Consider the following 25,123-nt stretch of genomic DNA (forward strand, 5'->3'; position numbering starts at 1 on the left):
CGGCTGCTAGAATCCTGACTAGAACCAAAAAATTTGATCATATTACTCCAGTGCTAGCCTCTCTACACTGGCTTCCTGTCAAAGCAAGGGCTGATTTCAAGGTTTTACTGCTAAACCTACAAAGCATTACATGGGCTTGCTCCTACCTACCTCTCTGATTTGGTCCTGCCGTACATACCTATACGTACGCTACGGTCACAAGACGCAGGCCTCCTAATTGTCCCTAGAATTTCTAAGCAAACAGCTGGAGGCAGGGCTTTCTCCTATAGAGCTCCATTTTTATGGAACGGTCTGCCTACCCATGTCAGAGACGCAAACTCGGTCTCAACCTTTAAGTCTTTACTGAAGACTCATCTCTTCAGTGGGTCATATGATTGAGTGTAGTCTGGCCCAGGAGTGGGAAGGTGAACGGAAAGGCTCTGGAGCAACGAACCGCCCTTGCTGTCTCTGCCTGGCCGGTTCCCCTTTTCCACTGGGATTCTCTGCCTCTAACCCTGTTACGGGGCTGAGTCACTGGCTTGCTGGGGCTCTCTCGTGCCGTCCCTGGGGGGTGCGTCACCTGGGTGGGTTGATTCACTGTTGTGGTCGGCCTGTCTGGGTTTCCCCCCTTGGGTTGTACCGTGTCGGAGATCTTTGTGGGCTATACTCGGCCTTGTCTCAGGATGGTAAGTTGGTGGTTGAAGATTTCCCTCTAGTGGTGTGGGTGCTGTGCTTTGGCAAAGTGGGTGGGGTTATATCCTTCCTGTTTGGCCCTGTCCGGGGGTGTCCTCAGATGGGGCCACAGTGTCTCCTGACCCCTCCTGTCTCAGCCTCCAGTATTTATGCTGCAGTAGTTTATGTGTCGGGGGCTAGGGTCAGTTTGTTTATCTGGAGTACTTCTCCTGTCCTATTCGGTGTCCTGTGTAAATCTAAGTGTGCGTTCTCTAATTCTCTCCTTCTCTCTTTCTTTCTCTCTCTCGGAGGACCTGAGCCCTAGAACCATGCCCCAGGACTACCTGACATGATGACTCCTTGCTGTCCCCAGTCCACCTGGCCATGCTGCTGCTCCAGTTTCAACTGGCCTGGGCCCTAGGACCATGTCCCAGGACTACCTGACATGAGGACTCCTTGCTGTCCTCAGTCCACCTGGCCATGCTCCTGCTCCAGTTTCAACTGTTCTGCCTTACTATTATTCAACCATGCTGGTCATTTATGAACATTTGAACATCTTGGCCACGTTCTGTTATAATCTCCACCCGGCACAGCCAGAAGAGGACTGGCCACCCCACATATGCTCTCTCTAATTCTCTCTTTCTTTCTCTCTCTCGGAGGACCTGAGCCCTAGGACCGTGCCCCAGGACTACCTGACATGATGGCTCCTTGCTGTCCCCAGTCCACCTGACTGTGCTGCTGCTCCAGTTTCAACTGTTCTGCCTTATTATTATTTGACCATGCTGGTCATTTATGAACATTTGAACATCTTGGTCATGTTCTGTTATAATCTCTACCCGGCACAGCCAGAAGAGGACTGGCCACCCCACATAGCCCGGTTCCTCTCTAGGTTTCTTCCTAGGTTTTGGCCTTTCTAGGGAGTTTTTCCTAGCCACCGTGCTTTTACACCTGCATTGTTTGCTGTTTGGGGTTTTAGGCTGGGTTTCTGTACAGCACTTTGAGATATCAGCTGATGTACGAAGGGCTATATAAATAAATTTGATTTGATTTGATTTGATATGGTGATAATACATTGGGAATTAAACTTCTGTCTGTCTTTTTGAGTCGGGTGAATAAATGTTGAAATCTCAACCAAATATGACCTACATTTTCCTGTTGAAAGAAGGTTGTGTCCCCAGCGGGACGTTTCCAAATGCATGACAAAGCAAATGGCTACATTTCATCATGTTCCAAATAGAGACATTGACACATTGGCACAGAACATTTCAAAAGAGGAAGGGGATCAATGGTTTGGCCGGTGCTGAGACAGACAGAAAGAGACAGACAGACAGACATACAGAAAGAGATAACAGATTTTTTGGGTTGAGAGATAAAGAAGCTCAACTCAAACAACAACAGGACAGGGCCAGCCAGACCTAACCCAACGATTCCCGATCAAGCAGGACATTTTGCCACACAACAAACAAATAACAGCAGGAGGAGTAACAAGCTGACCAGTCTCTGTTCCAAACTAACATTCTCATGTGGTTCCTGAAGTACTGAGTTCAGGGTATGGGAGAAGGGGAGGAGGAGAGGGTAGGAGGAGGAGGGGGATGGGAAGAGGAGGAGGAGGGGAGAGAGGAGGAGGACAGGAGGAGGGGAGAGGAGGAGTGGGATGGGAAGAGGAGGAGAGAGGAGGAGGGTAGGAGGAGGAGGGGGGTGGGAAGAGGAGGAGGAGGGGAGAGAGGAGGAGGAGTGGGATGGGAAGAGGAGGGGAGAGGAGGGGAGAGGAGGAGGAGAGGAGGAGATGGGAAGAGGAGGAGAGAGGAGGGTAGGAGTTGGGAAGAGGAGGAGAGAGAGGAGGAGGGGAGAGGAGGAGTGGGATGGGAAGAGGAGGAGAGAGGAGGGAGAGGAGGAGGGTAGGAGGAGGAGGGGGATGGGAAGAGGAGGAGGAGGGGAGAGAGGAGGAGGAGAAGAGGAGTGGGATGGGAAGAGGAGGAGAGAGGAAAGAGGGGAGGGGAGAGGAGTAGTAGGAGGAGGAGAGGATGGGAGGAGAAGAGAGGAGGAGTAGGATGAGGAGTAGGAGGAGAGGAACAGTGGAGAGGAGGAGTAGGAGTGGATGGAAGAGGAGGAGAGGAAGAGTGGAGAGGAGGAGGGGAGAGAAGTAGGAGAGGAGGAGGAGGAGGAGGGGGAGGAGGAGGAGGAGGAGGGGAGAGAAGTAGGAGAGGAGGAGGGAGGAGAAGAGGAGTAGGAGACATGGGAGAGAAGGAGGAGAGAGGAGTCAGAGAGGAGGAGGGAGGAGGAGAAGAGGAGGAGGGGAGAGGAGTAGGTGAGGAGTAGGAGAGGGGGAGGGGAGGAGGAGGGCAGAGGAGGAGGGGAGAGATGGGAGAGAAGGAGGAGAGGAGGAGAGAGGAGTCAGAGAGGAGGAGGGAGGAGGAGAAGAGGAGGGGAGAGAAGGAGGAGAGGAGGAGAGAGGAGTCAGAGAGGAGGAGGGAGGAGGGAGGAGGAGGGGAGAGGAGGAGGAGTAGAGGGAAGAGGGGAGGAGAAAACGGGAAGTGAGAAAGCTGTGGGGATAAACGAAATAAGGCTGGTGCATGTGCTGTTGATGGCAAGGGAACGGGATGTTCCCTCTGACTCCTCTGGTGCGCTGCTCATTCCCATCTAACCCACTCACAACCTGTGACCCTTGACCTGGGTAGGTTGCCCTGACCAGACTGTGACACACTACCAGAGCACCCCAGTCTCAGCATACTGCACAGGGACAATTTGAAAGATCATCATGTATCATGGCCCAATCAGCACACTGCAGACAGATAAGGTGAGAGAAAAACACCCAGACAGACTGTTTGTGTTTACTAGTCAGATCACTCTGTTTCTCATAGACTAGACATATTCACCTAAGAGCAGTGGGCTTAAAAACGGTCAGTAGTCAGTCATCACAGTCATCTCTCAGGTTCATTTCATCAGTCATCACAGTCATCTCTCAGGTTCAGTAGGATTCATCTGTCATCACAGTCATCTCGTCCTCTCTCAGGATCAGTAGGATTCATCTGTCATCACAGTCATCTCGTCCTCTCTCAGGATCAGTAGGATTCATCAGTCATCACAGTCATCTCCCAGGATCAGTAGGATTCATCAGTCATCACAGTCATCTCCCAGGATCAGTAGGATTCATCAGTCATCAGTCATCTCCCAGGATCAGTAGGATTCATCAGTCATCACAGTCATCTCGTCCTCTCTCAGGATCAGTTGGATTCATCTCATCACAGTCAGGATCAGTAGGATTCATCAGTCATCACAGTCATCTCCCAGGATCAGTAGGATTCATCTGTCATCACAGTCATCTCCCAGGATCAGTAGGATTCATCTGTCATCACAGTCATCTCGTCCTCTCTCAGGATCAGTAGGATTCATCAGTCATCACAGTCATCTCCCAGGATCAGTAGGATTCATCTGTCATCACAGTCATCTCATCCTCTCTCAGGATCAGTAGGATTCATCTGTCATCATCCTCTCTCGTCATCTCATCCTCTCTCAGGATCAGTCATCTCATCTCGTCCTCTCTCAGGGATTCATCTGTCAGGATTCATCAGTCATCACAGTCATCTCGTCCTCTCTCAGGATCAGTAGGATTCATCTGTCATCACAGTCCTCTCTCAGGATCAGTAGGATTCATCTGTCATCACAGTCATCTCTCAGGATCAGTAAGATTAATCAGTCATCACAGTCATCTCTCAGGATCAGTAGGATTCATCTGTCATCACAGTCATCTCTCAGGATCAGTAAGATTAATCAGTCATCACAGTCATCTAGTCAGTAAGATTAATCAGTCATCTAGTCCTCTCTCAGACTCTCTGAGTATTATAGATTTAATCACAGCAATATTAAAACAGGTTTCTAAGAGAATCCTTACTTGATATACAAACTAGATCAATGAGAGAGAATCTGGTGCTTACCGGTATCCAAGAGAGAATCTGGTGCTTACCGGTATCCAAGAGAGAATCTGGTGCTTACCGGTATCCAAGAGAGAATCTGGTGCTCACCGGTATCCAAGAGAGAATCTGGTGCTCACCGGTATCCAAGAGAGAATCTGGTGCTCACCGGTATCTGGTGCTCACCGGTATCCAAGGGAGAATCTGGTGCTCACCGGTATCTGGTGCTCACCAGTATCCACGGGAGAATCTGGTGCTCACCGGTATCCAAGAGAGAATCTGGTGCTCACCGGTATCCAAGAGAGAATCTGGTGCTCACCGGTATCCAAGAGAGAATCTGGTGCTCACCGGTATCTGGTGCTCACCGGTATCCAAGAGAGAATCTGGTGCTTACCGGTATCCAAGAGAGAATCTGGTGCTCACCGGTATCCAAGAGAGAATCTGGTGCTCACCGGTATCCAAGAGAGAATCTGGTGCTCACCGGTATCTGGTGCTCACCGGTATCCACGGGAGAATCTGGTGCTCACCGGTATCCAAGAGAGAATCTGATGCTCACCGGTATCCAAGAGAGAATCTGGTGCTCACCGGTATCCAAGAGAGAATCTGGTGCTCACCGGTATCCAAGAGAGAATCTGGTGCTCACCGGTATCTGGTGCTCACCGGTATCCAAGAGAGAATCTGGTGCTCACCGGTATCTGGTGCTCACCGGTATCCAAGAGAGAATCTGGTGCTCACCGGTATCCAAGAGAGAATCTGGTGCTCACCGGTATCCAAGAGAGAATCTGGTGCTCACCGGTATCTGGTGCTCACCGGTATCCAAGAGAGAATCTGGTGCTCACCGGTATCCAAGAGAGAATCTGGTGCTTACCGGTATCCAAGAGAGAATCTGGTGCTCACCGGTATCTGGTGCTCACCGGTATCCAAGAGAGAATCTGGTGCTCACCGGTATCTGGTGCTCACCGGTATCCAAGAGAGAATCTGGTGCTTACCGGTATCCAAGAGAGAATCTGGTGCTTACCGGTATCCAAGAGAGAATCTGGTGCTCACCGGTATCCAAGAGAGAATCTGGTGCTCACCGGTATCCAAGAGAGAATCTGGTGCTCACCGGTATCCAAGAGAGAATCTGGTGCTCACCGGTATCCACGGGAGAATCTGGTGCTCACCGGTATCCAAGAGAGAATCTGATGCTCACCGGTATCCAAGAGAGAATCTGGTGCTCACCGGTATCCAAGAGAGAATCTGGTGCTCACCGGTATCTGGTGCTCACCGGTATCCAAGAGAGAATCTGGTGCTCACCGGTATCCAAGAGAGAATCTGGTGCTTACCGGTATCCAAGAGAGAATCTGGTGCTTACCGGTATCCAAGAGAGAATCTGGTGCTCACCGGTATCTGGTGCTCACCGGTATCCAAGAGAGAATCTGGTGCTCACCGGTATCCAAGAGAGAATCTGGTGCTCACCGGTATCTGGTGCTCACCGGTATCCAAGAGAGAATCTGGTGCTTACCGGTATCCAAGAGAGAATCTGGTGCTTACCGGTATCCAAGAGAGAATCTGGTGCTCACCGGTATCTGGTGCTCACCGGTATCCAAGAGAGAATCTGGTGCTCACCGGTATCTGGTGCTCACCGGTATCCAAGAGAGAATCTGGTGCTCACCGGTATCCAAGAGAGAATCTGGTGCTCACCGGTATCCAAGAGAGAATCTGGTGCTCACCGGTATCTGGTGCTCACCGGTATTCAAGAGAGAATCTGGTGCTTATCTTTATGAAAATCTTTAAAAAATAAACTGCATGAGAAATAATGACCTACACATACTGACCAGCTCATGTTATAGACAGAAGCGTGCTACATGGCAAACCAATCCAAACTCATCTCTCGGCATGTCCAGCCCACTCATTATCTCAGCCAATCATGACTAGCGAGAAGGTTCCTGCCTTTTTCCGTGGCTAAACCAACTAGGCTCGTAAATGTAACAATTTTATTCGTGGCATACACATTTGTTATTACGGCAGGTGAAAGTTCACATGTTCCAATAGGCATTTCTGACACAAAAAAAAAACGCGTTTTGATCTAAATGAAAGTTTACGTTCAAATGGCTCTCCTGTGAAGTAGTGATGCTCGACATACACCTAGTTTCCTGAAACGAGTCACAAAGGTTATATAGATAAATGACAGCATCAGAAGAAGGACAAAAACTTCTATCTCCCATCTGGAGGTGGAGGTGGGAGGTGGAGGTGGGAGATGGGAGGTGGAGGTGGGAGATGGGAGATGGAGGTGGGAGGTGGGAGATGGAGGTGGGAGATGGAGGTGGGAGATGGAGGTGGGAGATGGAGGTGGAAGATGGAGGTGGGAGATGGAGGTGGGAGATGGAGATGGGAGATGGAGGTGGGAGATGGAGGTGGGAGAATGGAGGTGGGAGATGGAGGTGGGAGATGGAGGTGGGAGATGGAGGTGGGAGATGGAGGATGGAGGTGGGAGATGGAGGTGGGAGGATGGAGGTGGGAGATGGAGGTGGGAGATGGAGGTGGGAGATGGAGGTGGGAGATGGAGGTGGGAGATGGAGGTGGGAGATGGAGGTGGGAGATGGGAGATGGAGGTGGGAGATGGAGGTGGGAGAATGGAGGTGGGATGAGGTGGAGGAGATGGAGGTGGGAGATGGAGGTGGGAGATGGAGGTGGGAGATGGAGGTGGGAGATGGGAGATGGAGGTGGGAGATGGAGGTGGAGGTGGGAGATGGGAGATGGAGGTGGGAGATGGGAGATGGAGGTGGGAGATGGAGGTGGAGGTGGGAGATGGAGGTGGAAGATGGAGGTGGAAGATGGAGGTGGGAGATGGGAAGTGGAGGTGGGAGATGGAGATGGGAGATGGAGGTGGGAGATGGAGGTGGGAGAATGGAGGTGGGAGATGGAGGTGGGAGAATGGAGGTGGGAGATGGAGGTGGGAGATGGAGGTGGGAGATGGAGGTGGGAGATGGAGGTGGGAGATGGGAGATGGAGGTGGGAGATGGAGGTGGGAGATGGAGGTGGAGGTGGGAGATGGGAGATGGAGGTGGGAGATGGAGGTGGGAGGTGGGAGATGGGAGATGGAGGTGGAGGTGGGAGGTGGGAGATGGAGGTGGGAGATGGAGGTGGGAGATGAGATGGGAGATGGAGGTGGGAGATGGGAGATGGAGGTGGGAGATGGGAGATGGAGGTGGGAGATGGAGGTGGGAGATGGAGGTGGGAGATGGAGGTGGGAGATGGGAGATGGAGGTGGGAGATGGAGGTGGAGGTGGGAGATGGGAGATGGAGGTGGGAGATGGAGGTGGAGGTGGGAGATGGAGGTGGGAGATGGGAGATGGAGGTGGGAGATGGAGGTGGGAGATGGGAGATGGAGGTGGGAGATGGGAGATGGAGGTGGGAGATGGGAGATGGAGGTGGGAGATGGGAGATGGAGGTGGAGATGGGAGATGGAGGTGGGAGATGGAGGTGGGAGATGGAGGTGGGAGATGGAGGTGGGAGGTGGGAGATGGAGGTGGGAGATGGGAGATGGAGGTGGGAGATGGGAGATGGAGGTGGGAGATGGGAGATGGAGGTGGGAGATGGGAGATGGAGGTGGGAGATGGGAGATGGAGATGGGAGATGGAGGTGGGAGATGGGAGGTGGAGATGGAGGTGGGAGATGGGAGATGGAGATGGGAGATGGAGGTGGGAGGTGGAGGTGGAGGTGGGAGATGGGAGATGGGAGATGGAGGATGGGAAATGGAGATGGGAGATGGGAGGTGGGAGATGGGAGGTGGGAGATGGGAGGTGGGAGGTGGGAGGTGGGAAGTGTGAGATGGGAGATGGGAGATGGGAGATGGAGGTGGGAGATGGAGGTGGGAGATGGAGGTGGGAGATGGAGGTGGGAGATGGAGGTGGGAGATGTGAGATGTGAGGTGGGAGATGGGAGGTGGGAGATGGAGATGGGAGGTAAGAGATGGGAGGTGGGAGATGGGAGGTGGGAGATGGAAGGTGGGAGATGGAAGGTGGGAGAGGGAGATGGGAGGTGGGAGGTGGGAGATGGGAGATGGGAGATGTGAGGTGGGAGATGGGAGATGGAGGTGGGAGATGGGAGGTGGGAGATGGGAGATGTGAGGTGGGAGATGGAGGTGGGGAGATGGGAAATGTGAGATGGGAGGTGGGAGATGGAGGTGGGAGATGGGAGGTGGGAGGGGGAGATGGGAGGTGGGAGATGTGAGGTGGGAGGTGGGAGATGTGAGGTGGGAGATGTGAGGTGGGAGATGGAGGTGGGAGATGGGAGGTGGGAGATGGGAGATGCGAGGTGGGAGATGGAAGGTGGGAGATGGAGGTGGGAGATGGAGGTGGGAGATGGAGGTGGGAGATGGAGGTGGAAGATGGAGGTGGGAGATGGAGGTGGGAGATGGAGATGGGAGATGGAGGTGGGAGATGGAGGTGGGAGAATGGAGGTGGGAGATGGAGGTGGGAGATGGAGGTGGGAGATGGAGGTGGGAGATGGAGGATGGAGGTGGGAGATGGAGGTGGGAGGATGGAGGTGGGAGATGGAGGTGTGAGGTGGGAGATGGGAGATGGAGGTGGGAGATGGAGGTGGAGGTGGGAGATGGGAGATGGAGGTGGAGGTGGGAGGTGGGAGATGGAGGTGGGAGATGGAGGTGGGAGATGGGAGATGGAGGTGGGAGATGGGAGATGGAGGTGGGAGATGGGAGATGGAGGTGGGAGATGGAGGTGGGAGATGGAGGTGGGAGATGGAGGTGGGAGATGGGAGATGGAGGTGGGAGATGGAGGTGTGAGGTGGGAGATGGGAGATGGAGGTGGGAGATGGAGGTGGGAGATGGAGGTGGGAGATGGAGATGGGAGATGGAGGTGGGAGATGGAGGTGGGAGAATGGAGGTGGGAGATGGAGGTGGGAGATGGAGGTGGGAGATGGAGGTGGGAGATGGAGGATGGAGGTGGGAGATGGAGGTGGGAGGATGGAGGTGGGAGATGGAGGTGGGAGATGGAGGTGGGAGATGGAGGTGGGAGATGGAGGTGGGAGATGGAGGTGGGAGATGGAGGTGGGAGATGGGAGATGGAGGTGGGAGATGGAGGTGGGAGAATGGAGGTGGGAGATGGAGGTGGGAGATGGAGGTGGGAGATGGAGGTGGGAGATGGAGGTGAGAGATGGAGGTGGGAGATGGGAGATGGAGGTGGGAGATGGAGGTGTGAGGTGGGAGATGGGAGATGGAGGTGGGAGATGGGAGATGGAGGTGGGAGATGGAGGTGGAGGTGGGAGATGGAGGTGGAAGATGGAGGTGGAAGATGGAGGTGGGAGATGGGAAGTGGAGGTGGGAGATGGAGATGGGAGATGGAGGTGGGAGATGGAGGTGGGAGAATGGAGGTGGGAGATGGAGGTGGGAGAATGGAGGTGGGAGATGGAGGTGGGAGATGGAGGTGGGAGATGGAGGTGGGAGATGGAGGTGGGAGATGGGAGATGGAGGTGGGAGATGGAGGTGGGAGATGGAGGTGTGAGGTGGGAGATGGGAGATGGAGGTGGGAGATGGAGGTGGAGGTGGGAGATGGGAGATGGAGGTGGAGGTGGGAGGTGGGAGATGGAGGTGGGAGATGGAGGTGGGAGATGGGAGATGGAGGTGGGAGATGGGAGATGGAGGTGGGAGGTGGGAGATGGAGGTGGGAGATGGAGGTGGGAGATGGAGGTGGGAGATGGAGGTGGAAGATGGAGGTGGGAGATGGAGGTGGGAGATGGAGATGGGAGATGGAGGTGGGAGATGGAGGTGGGAGAATGGAGGTGGGAGATGGAGGTGGGAGATGGAGGTGGGAGATGGAGGTGGGAGATGGAGGATGGAGGTGGGAGATGGAGGTGGGAGGATGGAGGTGGGAGATGGAGGTGGGAGATGGAGGTGGGAGATGGAGGTGGGAGATGGAGGTGGGAGATGGAGGTGGGAGATGGAGGTGGGAGATGGGAGATGGAGGTGGGAGATGGAGGTGGGAGAATGGAGGTGGGAGATGGAGGTGGGAGATGGAGGTGGGAGATGGAGGTGGGAGATGGAGGTGAGAGATGGAGGTGGGAGATGGGAGATGGAGGTGGGAGATGGAGGTGGAGGTGGGAGATGGGAGATGGAGGTGGGAGATGGGAGATGATGGAGGTGGGAGATGGAGGTGGAGGTGGGAGATGGAGGTGGAAGATGGAGGTGGAAGATGGAGGTGGGAGATGGGAAGTGGAGGTGGGAGATGGAGATGGGAGATGGAGGTGGGAGATGGAGGTGGGAGAATGGAGGTGGGAGATGGAGGTGGGAGAATGGAGGTGGGAGATGGAGGTGGGAGATGGAGGTGGGAGATGGAGGTGGGAGATGGAGGTGGGAGATGGGAGATGGAGGTGGGAGATGGAGGTGGGAGATGGAGGTGTGAGGTGGGAGATGGGAGATGGAGGTGGGAGATGGAGGTGGAGGTGGGAGATGGGAGATGGAGGTGGAGGTGGGAGGTGGGAGATGGAGGTGGGAGATGGAGGTGGGAGATGGGAGATGGAGGTGGGAGATGGGAGATGGAGGTGGGAGATGGGAGATGGAGGTGGGAGATGGAGGTGGGAGATGGAGGTGGGAGATGGAGGTGGGAGATGGGAGATGGAGGTGGGAGATGGAGGTGTGAGGTGGGAGATGGGAGATGGAGGTGGGAGATGGAGGTGGAGGTGGGAGATGGAGGTGGGAGATGGGAGATGGAGGTGGGAGATGGAGGTGGGAGATGGGAGATGGAGGTGGGAGATGGGAGATGGAGGTGGGAGATGGGAGATGGAGGTGGGAGATGGGAGATGGAGGTGGGAGATGGGAGATGGAGGTGGGAGATGGAGGTGGGAGATGGAGGTGGGAGATGGAGGTGGGAGGTGGGAGATGGAGGTGGGAGATGGGAGATGGAGGTGGGAGATGGGAGATGGAGGTGGGAGATGGGAGATGGAGGTGGGAGATGGGAGATGGAGGTGGGAGATGGGAGATGGAGATGGGAGATGGAGGTGGGAGATGGGAGGTGGAGATGGAGGTGGGAGATGGGAGATGGAGATGGGAGATGGAGGTGGGAGGTGTGAGGTGTGAGGTGGGAGATGGGAGATGGGAGATGGAGGATGGGAAATGGGAGATGGGAGATGGGAGGTGGGAGATGGGAGGTGGGAGATGGGAGGTGGGAGGTGGGAGGTGGGAAGTGTGAGATGGGAGATGTGAGATGGGAGATGTGAGGTGGGAGATGTGAGGTGGGAGATGTGAGGTGGGAGATGTGAGGTGGGAGATGTGAGGTGGGAGATGTGAGATGTGAGGTGGGAGATGGGAGGTGGGAGATGCGAGATGGGAGGTAAGAGATGGGAGGTGGGAGATGTGAGGTGGGAGATGGAAGGTGGGAGATGGAAGGTGGGAGAGGGAGATGGGAGGTGGGAGGTGGGAGATGGGAGATGGGAGATGTGAGGTGGGAGATGGGAGATGTGAGGTGGGAGATGGGAGGTGGGAGATGGGAGATGTGAGGTGGGAGATGGAAGGTGGGAGATGGGAAATGTGAGATGGGAGGTGGGAGATGTGAGGTGGGAGATGGGAGGTGGGAGGGGGGAGATGGGAGGTGGGAGATGTGAGGTGGGAGGTGGGAGATGTGAGGTGGGAGATGTGAGGTGGGAGATGGGAGGTGGGAGATGGGAGGTGGGAGATGGGAGATGCGAGGTGGGAGATGGAAGGTGGGAGATGGGAGATGTGAGATGGGAGGTGGGAGATGTGAGGTGGGAGATGCGAGGTGGGAGATGGGAGATGGGAGGTGGGAGATGGGAGATGGGAGATGCGAGGTGGGAGATGGGAGGTGGGAGGTGGGAGATGCGAGGTGGGAGATGGGAGGTGGGAGATGAGAGATGGGAGATGTGAGGTGGGAGATGTGAGGTGGGAGATGTGAGGTGGGAGGTGGGAGATGTGAGGTGGGAGATGTGAGGTGGGAGATGGGAGGTGGGAGATGGGAGGTGGGAGATGGGAGATGCGAGGTGGGAGATGGAAGATGCGAGGTGGGAGATGGGAGGTGGGAGATGGGAGATGGGAGGTGGGAGATGGGAGATGGGAGGTGGGAGATGGGAGATGGGAGGTGGGAGATGGGAGGTGGGAGGTGGGAGGTGGGAGATGGGAGGTGGGAGATGGGAGATGGGAGATGGGAGGTGGGAGATGGGAGGTGGGAGTGCCCATGTGTCTGTGTGAGTCTAATGAGAAGTGAATGAGTGAGTGAGTGAGTGAGTGAGTGAGTGAGTGAGTGAGTGAGTGAGTGAGTGAGTGAGTGAGTGAGTGAGTGAGTGAGTGAGTGAGTGAGTGAGCGAGCGAGCGAGTGAGTGAGTGAAAAGCGGTTGTGAATGTCTGAGTCCATGTGTGTCTGCCAGGAAGAGTTGTACCATAGAGACTGAGTTTACACTTTTGCACAGAGATGGGAAATACATTTACAAATTTAATAATAAAATAATAAAGTCAACAAAAGCTGTGAAACTTCAGAAACATATTTTCATCCAATCATTAACTAGACAAGTCGGTTAAGAACCAATTCTTATTTACAACGACGGCCTCCCCCGGCCAAACCCGGACGACGGCCTACCCCGGCCAAACCCGGACGACGGCCTACCCCGGCCAAACCCGGACGACGGCCTACCCCGGCCAAACCCGGACGACGCTGGGCCAATTGTGCGCCGCCCTATGGGCCTCCTAATCAATGCTGGTTGTGATACAGCCTGGAATCAAACCGGGGTCTGTAGTGACGCTTCTAGCACTGAGATGCAGTGCCTTAGATGCCTGCGCCACTCGGGATCATGATGGAATGGTGCCAACCTCTACCTTTTCCTAGACCCATCTGAGCGACCCACCCACCCACCCACCAGACATCCTTGCCCGTTTGATGGGCCTATTGCAGGTAGCCTATGTAGCCAAGACAGAAGCAATGAAGAATCTAGACACAAAACAAAAATGTAACTTATTCAGGAAAGATCAGGTTTCATTTATTTAAAATAAAAACAGACAAAATTGGATGGAGAACGGCGAAAAATGTTTTTCCTAAGCGACCAAAATTAACCTACAGAAAATAGCTACAAACAATGGAGAAATCCTTATCTCACCAAAGAAGATTTTTGAATGAGGAAGTAAAATATTTAAAACAAGTTCCTCCAACCTTATTTGATGATGGGTTTTGAGTGAGATCTTGTGATGTCACAGGACAAACTATGGTTGGCAATCGATTCCTTTCAGACGGGGAAAACCGCCGAGCCTCGGTGGCATTCCAATAGAGATGTATCAAACTTTTTATGAACTACCGAAAGATTCATTACTTTCATGTTGTAATTACTAATATATAAAGCAAATTGTCTGACACAAAAAGAGGGACTGATCTCGCTCCTACTGAAGCAGGGGGGACAGAACAAATACCCTGTCTCTTTAAAAAATTGGAGTCCCCTCACCCTTCAACGTTATGACACAAAAATATTGGCTAAATGTTTTGCTCATATAATTAAAAAGGTCCTATCAGACATTATTCATCACAATCAAATAACTTTGAGAACGCAGGGAAATCAGGTATAATCTTGAAATCAGATTTTACTTTGGAGAATCTCTCCTAAAATGGTTAAAAGTAATGTACAACAATCCTTCTGAGAAATGTAAATTGTCAAGAGGTGTAAAACAAGGTTGCCCTCTGTCACCAAACTTATTAGGGCCATTGAACTGTTAGCTATAATTTAAAAAGAATATGGTTGAGAGGGACAAGGAATGGGAAATACAGTGCCTTCTGAAAGTATTCAGACCCCTTGACTTTATCCACTGTGTTCATGAGGACCTTCAATGCTGCAGACATTTTGTTACTTTACAGCCTTATTCTAAAATGGATTAAATGAAAACAATCCTCAGAAATCTACACACAATATCCCATAATGGGACAAAGCAAAAATAGGTAATTCTAAATTACTGCTAATTTATATCATTTTATTTCTAAATAAATGTATTCACATAATGTAACGAAGTTCGTCTGTTGTTTGAAGAGAGTCAGACCGAAATGCAGCGTGTAGGTTACGCATGACTTTTAATGAAGAAAATAGCGGTACATGAAATAACTGAAAAAATACGAAAACAACAAACGAGTGAAACTAATACAGCCTATCTGGTGACTAACACAGAGACAGGTACAATCACCCACAAAATACAACACGCACTCAGACTCCAATTAGGAATCGCCTCAGGCAGCCAAGCCTAACTAGACACACCCCTAATAATACACTCCCAATTAATACAAACCCCAATACGAAATACAACATATAAACCCATGTCACACCCTGGCCTATCCAAACATATAACAAAACCACAAGATACAATGACCAAGGCGTGACACATAAATATTCAGACCCTTTACTATGAGACTCGAAATTGCATCCTCAGGTGCATCCTGTTTCCATTGATCATCCTTAAGATGTTTCTACAACTTTATTGGAGTCCACCTGTGGTAAATTCAATTGATTCAACAGGATTTGGAAATGCACACACCTGTCTATATGAGGTCTCACAGTTGACAGTGCATGTCAGAGCAACAACCAAGCCATGAGGTCGAAGGAATTGTCCGTAGAGCTCCGAGACAGGATTGTGTCGAGGCACAGATCTTTGGAAGGGTACCAAAGAATGTCTGCAGCATTGAAAGTCCCCAAGAACACAGTGATCTGCAGAGAAGAATGGGAGAAACTCCCCAAATACAGGTGTGCCAAGCTTGTAGTTTCATACCCAAGAAGACGCAAGGCTGTAATCGCTGCCAGAGGTGCTTCAACAAAGTACCGAGTAAAGGGTCTGAATACTTATGTAAATGTGATATTTCAATTATAATTTTTTTGTCAATATGGGGTATTGTGTGTAGATTGATGCAGGGAAAAAACGATTTAATCCATTTTAGAATAAGGCTGTAATGTAACAAAATGTGGAAAAACTCAAGTGGTCTGAATACTTTCCGAATGCACTGTAAGTCTAATGATAACATTAAGGAGCCAAAAATGTATGGATTAGAGACAAAAGTACCAATGCATGCTTATGATTCAAGTTTTCTCTTGAGTCCTCAATCAATAACCTTGAAGGGCCTTATTGAGAACCTGGATAAATTTGCCAGTTTATCTGGTCTAAAACACAACTATGATAAGAGTACTATATTAGAGATTGGGTATCTAAAAGATACCACGTTTTTTAACTGCCATGTGGTCTCCCGATTAAATGGTGTTGATGTGATTGGTGTACACATCCCGGAAAAGTTGAGTGATAGAAAAATATATAGGATCTTGAAACCGTGGAAACACCTGGCCATCTTTGGGAGAATGACCCTGATTAATTCTCTAGTGATGTCACAGTTAACATATTTATTCATGGCTCTACTAACTCCAGGAGAATCCTTTTGTCAAATCATGTGACACCCCCCCCCCCATTTCATTTGGATTGGAAAACCAGATAAAGTTCAAACAACATGAGTTTTGAGGGTTAAAGGCATTAACTGCCAGGTCAAAAGTTGTAAATGAGAACTTGTTCTCAACTAGCCTATCTGGTTAAATAAAGGTGAAAAGGTTACTTCTCTCTTAAAGCATAACGAAATTATATCTAAATCCAAACTGGTTTTCCAGCAGGCTACTATGAAAAACAAAAAGAGGTCTTTTTTTGCATTTATACAGATTAAAACCAACCATTTCCAATGAATTGACAATTGATCCCTATTTAAACTACCTTCTTTTTTAAATGAAGCCACACAGAGTTGGTTAAAATTACAATTTCATCCTCCAGTAGAGGCCGAACAAATATTAGAGCAAATATTAGAGCAAATATTAGAGCAAATATTAGAGCAAATATTAGAGCAAATAATATGTCTTAACTGATAGAGGAAAGGACCATTTTCTTGGGATATTGTTTTTTAAGGAAGTTAGTATCATGTTCACGAATGACACTGTAAATAAGGAAGGTCAAATTATGGCACACAACCAGTTATCAAAAGGTGTATGGAGACGTATGCTCAATACCAAAATATAACCAACTCATCGCAGCTCTGCCACAAAAATACACACACACACACACACACACACACACACACACACACACACACACACACACACACACACACACACACACACACACACACACACACACACACACACACACAGTGTCGGTCCTCTCGGCTGAAAATGGCTAGCGACAGGACCCTGTCTGTGTCTCTCTTCTGTCTGTGTCTCTCGTCTGTCTGTGTCTCTCGTCTGTCTGTGTCTCTCGTCTGTCTGTGTCTCTCTTCTGTCTGTGTCTCTCTTCTGTCTGTGTCTCTCTTCTGTCTGTGTCTCTCTTCTGTCTGTGTCTCTCTTCTGTCTGTGTCTCTCTTCTGTCTGTGTCTCTCTTCTGTCTGTGTCTCTCTTCTGTCTGTGTGTAAAAGGATCACATCATCACCTCCAACACCTCGCCAAGCCAGAGGAGGGGGAAAACACAGAGGAAGAGGGGTGATGGTTGGAGATCAGAGTGACAGACAACAGAGACAGAGAGAGAGGTGTTGAGAGATAGATAGATGTGCTGAAGGTAATACTAGGCAGAGTGCAGATGCAGAGAATGAGAGAGAGAGTTGTTATGGTGATAGCTTGGTGGTGACATCAGCTCAAAGACCACCTTTGAACCGTGAACCTAGAGAGCTCTCTCTCTCTCTCTCTCTCTCTCTCTCTCTCTCTCTCTCTCTCTCTCTCTCTCTTAAATCTCTTACTTCTCTCTTAAAGCAAATCATTTTCTGACCTCTTTCTTGCATCATACGCAATCATCCGTGATTCAGACCATACTTCATTAATCTAAACCAAGACACAGAAAAGGCCCATTCTGTTCCCCTTATAGGAGCCCCCTGACCAAAACACGCCCCCCTCCCTCCCCCTCCCCCAAACCCGCTCTACTTTGTGTTGTGACACTTACAGCCCACATTCTGACTTACAGTAACAGCTCTCAGCCAATTCAAACGGTATCATAAACCACTATAAACAGCCCTCAACATACCATAAAGCACATATTACAAAATAACCACCCAACGTACTGCAGTAAAGGTACTCATCAAATGAAAACAAAGCTCAGAACAGAAGAACGCATCTATCCAGATGCTTACAGGGATAGACAGACACATAGAAATATCCCTGACTTCCTCCGACTCTGGGTAAGTAGCAAAAGATCATACTATAAACAAACAACAGCCCATAAAACGACACTGAATACAAAAAGACAGTTTAAAAAACCCGTTGTCAGGACTTTGCAGTATTGCGGACATGTTATCAAACACACACACACACACACACACACACACACACACACACACACACACACACACACACACACACACACACACACACACACACACACACACACACACACACACACACACACACACACACACACACACACACACACACACACACACACACACCATAAACCAGACACACTTCTATATATCCCCTCTGCACTGCCACTGACTGCCAGGATAAATAATTCACCTCCCTGATCCATGATCTTTACTATTAACCTCCCTGATCCATGATCTTTACTATTCACCTCCCTGATCCATGATCTTTACTATTCACCTCCCTGATCCATGATCTTTACTATTCACCTCCCTGATCCATGATCTTTACTATTCACATCCCTGATCCATGATCTTTACTATTCACCTCCCTGATTCATGATCTTTACTATTCTCCTCCCTGATCCATGATCTTTACTATTCTCCTCCCTGATCCATGATCTTTACTATTCTCCTCCCTGATCCATGATCTTTACTATTCACCTCCCTGATTCATGATCTTTACTATTCTCCTCCCTGATCCATGATCTTTACTATTCTCCTCCCTGATCCATGATCTTTACTATTCTCCTCCCTGATCCATGATCTTTACTATTCACCTCCCTGATCCATGATCTTTACTATTCTCCTCCCTGATCCATGATCTTTACTATTCTCCTCCCTGATCCACAATCTTTACTATTCACCTCCCTGATCCACGATCTTTACTATTCACCTCCCTGATCCATGATCTTTACTATTCTCCTCCCTGATCCATGATCTTTACTATTCTCCTCCCTGATCTATGATCTTTACTATTCTAATCCCTGATCCATGATCTTTACTATTCTCCTCCCTGATCCATGATCTTTACTATTCTCCTCCCTGATCCATGATCTTTACTATTCACCTCCCTGATCCATGATCTTTACTATTCACCTCCCTGATCCATGATCTTTACTATTCACATCCCTGATCCATGATCTTTACTATTCTCCTCCCTGATCCATGATCTTTACTATTCACATCCCTGATCCATGATCTTTACTATTCACATCCCTGATCCATGATCTTTACTATTCTCCTCCCTGATCCATGATCTTTACTATTCACCTCCCTGATCTATGATCTTTACTATTCTCCTCCCTGATCTTTACTATTCTCCTCCCTGATCCATGATCTTTACTATTCTCCTCCTGATCTTTACTATTCTAATCCCTGATCCATGATCTTTACTATTCACATCCCTGATCCATGATCTTTACTATTCTCCTCCCTGATCCATGATCTTTACTATTCTCCTCCCTGATCCATGATCTTTACTATTCACCTCCCTGATCTATGATCTTTACTATTCTCCTCCCTGATCCGTGATCTTTACTATTCTCCTCCCTGATCCATGATCTTTACTATTCTCCTCCCTGATCCATGATCTTTACTATTCTCCTCCCTGATCTTTACTATTCTCCTCCCTGATCCATGATCTTTACTATTCTCCTCCCTGATCCATGATCTTTACTATTCACATCCCTGATCCATGATCTTTACTATTCACATCCCTGATCCATGATCTTTACTATTCTCCTCCCTGATCCATGATCTTTACTATTCTCCTCCCTGATCCATGATCTTTACTATTCTCCTCCTTGATCTTTACTATTCTCCTCCCTGATCCATGATCTTTACTATTCACCTCCCTGATCCATGATCTTTACTATTCACATCCCTGATCTGTACTATTCACATCCCTGATCCATGATCTTTACTATTCTCCTCCTTGATCTTTACTATTCTCCTCCCTGATCCATGATCTTTACTATTCACCTCCCTGATCCATGATCTTTACTATTCACATCCCTGATCCATGATCTGTACTATTCACATCCCTGATCCATGATCTTTACTATTCTCCTCCCTGATCCATGATCTTTACTATTCACCTCCCTGATCCATGATCTTTACTATTCACCTCCCTGATCCATGATCTTTACTATTCACATCCCTGATCCATGATCTTTACTATTCACCTCCCTGATTCATGATCTTTACTATTCTCCTCCCTGATCCATGATCTTTACTATTCTCCTCCCTGATCCATGATCTTTACTATTCTCCTCCCTGATCCATGATCTTTACTATTCACCTCCCTGATTCATGATCTTTACTATTCTCCTCCCTGATCCATGATCTTTACTATTCTCCTCCCTGATCCATGATCTTTACTATTCTCCTCCCTGATCCATGATCTTTACTATTCACCTCCCTGATCCATGATCTTTACTATTCTCCTCCCTGATCCATGATCTTTACTATTCTCCTCCCTGATCCACAATCTTTACTATTCACCTCCCTGATCCACGATCTTTACTATTCACCTCCCTGATCCATGATCTTTACTATTCTCCTCCCTGATCAATGATCTTTACTATTCTCCTCCCTGATCTATGATCTTTACTATTCTAATCCCTGATCCATGATCTTTACTATTCTCCTCCCTGATCCATGATCTTTACTATTCTCCTCCCTGATCCATGATCTTTACTATTCACCTCCCTGATCCATGATCTTTACTATTCACCTCCCTGATCCATGATCTTTACTATTCACATCCCTGATCCATGATCTTTACTATTCTCCTCCCTGATCCATGATCTTTACTATTCACATCCCTGATCCATGATCTTTACTATTCACATCCCTGATCCATGATCTTTACTATTCTCCTCCCTGATCCATGATCTTTACTATTCACCTCCCTGATCTATGATCTTTACTATTCTCCTCCCTGATCTTTACTATTCTCCTCCCTGATCCATGATCTTTACTATTCTCCTCCCTGATCTTTACTATTCTAATCCCTGATCCATGATCTTTACTATTCACATCCCTGATCCATGATCTTTACTATTCTCCTCCCTGATCCATGATCTTTACTATTCTCCTCCCTGATCCATGATCTTTACTATTCACCTCCCTGATCTATGATCTTTACTATTCTCCTCCCTGATCCGTGATCTTTACTATTCTCCTCCCTGATCCATGATCTTTACTATTCTCCTCCCTGATCCATGATCTTTACTATTCTCCTCCCTGATCTTTACTATTCTCCTCCCTGATCCATGATCTTTACTATTCTCCTCCCTGATCCATGATCTTTACTATTCACATCCCTGATCCATGATCTTTACTATTCACATCCCTGATCCATGATCTTTACTATTCTCCTCCCTGATCCATGATCTTTACTATTCTCCTCCCTGATCCATGATCTTTACTATTCTCCTCCTTGATCTTTACTATTCTCCTCCCTGATCCATGATCTTTACTATTCACCTCCCTGATCCATGATCTTTACTATTCACATCCCTGATCTGTACTATTCACATCCCTGATCCATGATCTTTACTATTCTCCTCCTTGATCTTTACTATTCTCCTCCCTGATCCATGATCTTTACTATTCACCTCCCTGATCCATGATCTTTACTATTCACATCCCTGATCCATGATCTGTACTATTCACATCCCTGATCCATGATCTTTACTATTCTCCTCCCTGATCCATGATCTTTACTATTCTCCTCCCTGATCCATGATCTTTACTATTCACCTCCCTGATCTATGATCTTTACTATTCTCCTCCCTGATCCATGATCTTTACTATTCACCTCCCTGATCCATGATCTTTACTCTTAGGACTATGTCTGTCAGTGTCCCAGTCCCGCGGTACTCACAGCACATATAACCCAGCTCCCTTCTGTCCCAGTCCTGCAGTACTCACAGCACATATAACCCAGCTCCCTTCTGTCCCAATCCTAAGGTACTCACAGTGCATATAACCCAGCTCCCTTCTGTCCCAATCCTAAGGTACTCACAGTGCATATAACCCAGCTCCCTTCTGTCCCAGTCCTAAGGTACTCACAGTGCATATAACCCAGCTCCCTTCTGTCCCAGTCCTATGGTACTCACAGTGCATATAACCCAGCTCCCTTATGGGGCTTCCAGATGAGGCTGATGCCATAGGGTGCCACATCGCTCCAGAGGGGGTGGAGAGGGGTGACAGCCGAACTACCTTGCCAAAGAACACAGCCTCCCTAGCAGCTGGAGAGAAGGACGTACTCTGACTCCTGCTCCTGCTCCGACAGGAGAGAGAGACGAGAGGACAGAGAGGGACGGATAGAGGAAAGAGAGGGAGGGACGAAGGGAAAAGGAGGGAGAGAGGCAAAGTCCACCCGCGTCGTTTATGGGATAAACCAGATTATTCTCTGATCAATCCCAGAGGAACCGATTACAGTCGCGGATCAACTCGTTTAACTCTAGAATTCCTCCCCTCTATATCTGAAATGAGGATCTCTTTTCTCTCTCCTCTCTTCTTTAGGCACGTCCGTAAGTTCCCAGGATGCCTTTTTTTGTAATTAGGGCAGCATACATGCCTGTTAGCGCTGTGTTGGCACACTGCACGTCGCCTGTGTGTGTGTCCCTGTCACTCCGTGCCTTAGAGCCAAAAGAGTCCAGCATGGTGTGTGTGTGTGTGTGTGTGTGTGTGTGCGCGCATGCATGAGTGTGTATGTGCGTGTCGTCTAACAAGCCTTGCATTCCTGGAACTGTCTATTCCTATGTATGTGTCTCGGTACAGAAAACAGTACGGACCTAGAGCGAAATGTGTGCACTCAAAACAAGATCCAAGACCAAGACATTTAAAGGAACACACACTGAAAATCAACTACAATGAATGACTTCCTTCAGCAAGCCCATAGCACCTGACTGACAGTGAAGTTAAGCTAGCATGCCTGGAGGCTCTGCTCCCTATAGAGTAGAGACCGGAGCAGCTGTCATAGCAGTCTATTACACCCAACAAGTCTTCAGGGAACAGCTCAAATAATACACACCTCTTCATCACAGTCATGTGGAGTTGGAATAATAAGCGATGGCCCACATAAAACACATCGCCCTGAAAGACACAATTAGCATTCATGAAGACGTTTTGCACAATGAGAGGTTAATGTGTTTCCTCATTGGAGAAATGAAACAGTGAATTCAAAAACAAAGCTTCAGGGTAATAATGATGTTTGTGTGTGTGTTTTCCTAAAAGCACTGACAGAAGAAGCTGACTCACATAGGCTTTTAATTCAATTTGATCTGAGGAGGTACGGGGAGGAGGCAGTTTAGTTTTCAAACCTCCCTCTGTCCCTGAGGTACGAGGAGGAGGGAGTTTAGTTTTCATACCTCCCTCTGTCCTTGAGGTACGAGGAGGAGGCAGTTTAGTTTTCAAACCTCCCTCTGTCCCTGAGGTACGAGGAGGAGGGAGTTTAGTTTTCATACCTCCCTCTGTCCCTGAGGTACGAGGAGGCAGTTTAGTTTTCATACCTCCCTCTGTCCCTGAGGTACGAGGAGGCAGTTTAGTTTTCATACCTCCCTCTGTCACTGAGGTAGGAGGTGGAGGCAGTTTAGTTTTCATACCTCCCTCTGTCACTGAGGTACGAGGTGGAGGCAGTTTAGTTTTCATACCTCCCTCTGTCACTGAGGTACGAGGAGGAGGGAGTTTAATTTTCATACCTCCCTCTGTCACTGAGGTACGAGGTGGAGGCAGTTTAGTTTTCATACCTCCCTCTGTCCCTGAGGTACGAGGAGGAGGCAGTTTAATTTTCATACCTCCCTCTCTCCATGCTCTCTAATAGCGCTGGCTGGACACTGTGTATTTTGGCAGGGAGGAGGACTCAAACATGTGACATCTTTTGTAACCCTGTGTGTTTTCAAGGAAAATAACTGACAGACAGGGATAATAGATATCAGAGAAATAAAATTAAAACGATGAGACTGACAGACAGGGATAATAGATACCAGAGAAAGAAAAAAAACAGAAAAGACTTGATAGACAGGGATAATAGATATCAGAGAAATAAAATTAAAATGATAAGACTGACAGACAGGGATAATAGATACCAGAGGGGGAAAAAAATGAGAGACGGACAGTCGGCTGTGAAGCAATCAGTGTGTGTGTGTTTAACTGTGTGCACGGGTGTGTATGTGCATGTGTCTGTCCATGCGTCTGTGTGAGTGTGATCGTGCGTGTGATGGGTTGGACTGACATGGCACTCTGAGCCCTCAAAATAGATATGTGGAGCTGCATTCTGTTCTGTGTAGAGCAGAGGGGCAGAGCAGAGATGAGGGGCAGAGGAGAGAGGGGGCCAGCAGCCCAGGGGGCCAGGGGTCTGTGAGGCACGTTGCTTGACTAAAGCAAGAATTAAAGCGTCAACACTTTGACCTTCTTCACTAATGAGTAATTACTGACAATTAGCTGAAAGAACACTCCCCTCCCTCTTACCCCCATACCTCCCCATTGAGACTCCTCTAAAACACACACAGGGTTTCTGTTAGCCAGCAATTGATGGCTTTTAGTCGATAAACAAAACTGATGCCTGATCTGTTGCCAAAATTACTGGGAGGAAATAAATTCCATTGTATGTACATTTGACCAGTCATGTTTATTGGTCTGTAGGTTCATTTGCATAATTTAGTGGAATTAAATTAGCTTGTGTGTATTTTCGTTAGTCATCATGTATCTTATTTATCCAACGAATCACATGTGCACAGCATACAGAGCCTATTTTGAGCAGGATTTCTCCTGAGGCACGTCAGCTGGTTGCGGCTGGAGTAAAATGTGCATTCATTGCGCAACCATTTTAAATGCCTTTCGCGTGTTAAAAACAGTTTTGATGCACACTTAAAAGAAGATACTATGTTTATTTCTAAACTGGCAATTGAAGCACACATCTCATTCACCATTCAAGGGCAGGCAAAAGGCTATCAGCGCTTCACCCACCACTTTACAATGTGAGCTGGAGGCAGAACGCATTTTCAAAACACTTAATTGTTTGAAACCTAAATGTTTTATTTCCTATTATGAGGCATGTCTTACATTGCTTCAACATTGCCTTCAAGGCGAAATCTGATCATTGAAACGCGGAGGCAATTATTTTATAAAGACTTCATAGGTGGCGCGTGAGTTTCAGGCTTACAATTTATCCTACAATTTCTACCGTTCTGCGTTCCATTTCTGATTCTCATATGCGCATTTTCATGGAACAGTTTCATTTCAAAAACAACGTTTTCGTTTCTCTTAGTCCTTGTCAAGTGGATAATCATAAAAATCAGAATTAAAATGATAAAAATCTAACAGTTCAAAGTCAATTCATGCGAGATCACCAGCCACTTGGACTGTAACGGTTTTCGTTATAGGATGAGGATGAAGAAGAGTCGTCGGACCAAAGCACAG

The 25,123-nt window shown here is 48.6% G+C and overlaps 1 protein-coding gene across 4 annotated transcripts in view; it reads right to left on the reverse strand.

Annotated features, from left to right (window-relative positions):
- Window positions 1-25,123, reverse strand: part of rxrgb (retinoid X receptor, gamma b) — an 88,548-nt gene that overhangs the window by 56,734 nt on the left and 6,691 nt on the right. The window contains exon 1 of one of the 4 annotated variants that reach the window (XM_046299994.1): window positions 21,817-22,221. The exons of 1 other annotated variant lie outside the window; for it this stretch is intronic. In XM_046299994.1, coding sequence (XP_046155950.1) covers window positions 21,817-21,880 — 64 coding nt within the window. In that variant the 5' untranslated portion in view covers window positions 21,881-22,221. Of the gene's footprint in view, window positions 1-21,675; window positions 21,693-21,816; window positions 22,222-25,123 lie in introns of those variants that run through there. 2 more of the 4 variants (XM_046299995.1, XM_046299998.1) reach the window with 2 other exon arrangements.

This window comes from Oncorhynchus gorbuscha, linkage group LG15 (genome assembly GCF_021184085.1).
Source record: "Oncorhynchus gorbuscha isolate QuinsamMale2020 ecotype Even-year linkage group LG15, OgorEven_v1.0, whole genome shotgun sequence".
Classification (NCBI taxonomy): domain Eukaryota; kingdom Metazoa; phylum Chordata; class Actinopteri; order Salmoniformes; family Salmonidae; genus Oncorhynchus; species Oncorhynchus gorbuscha.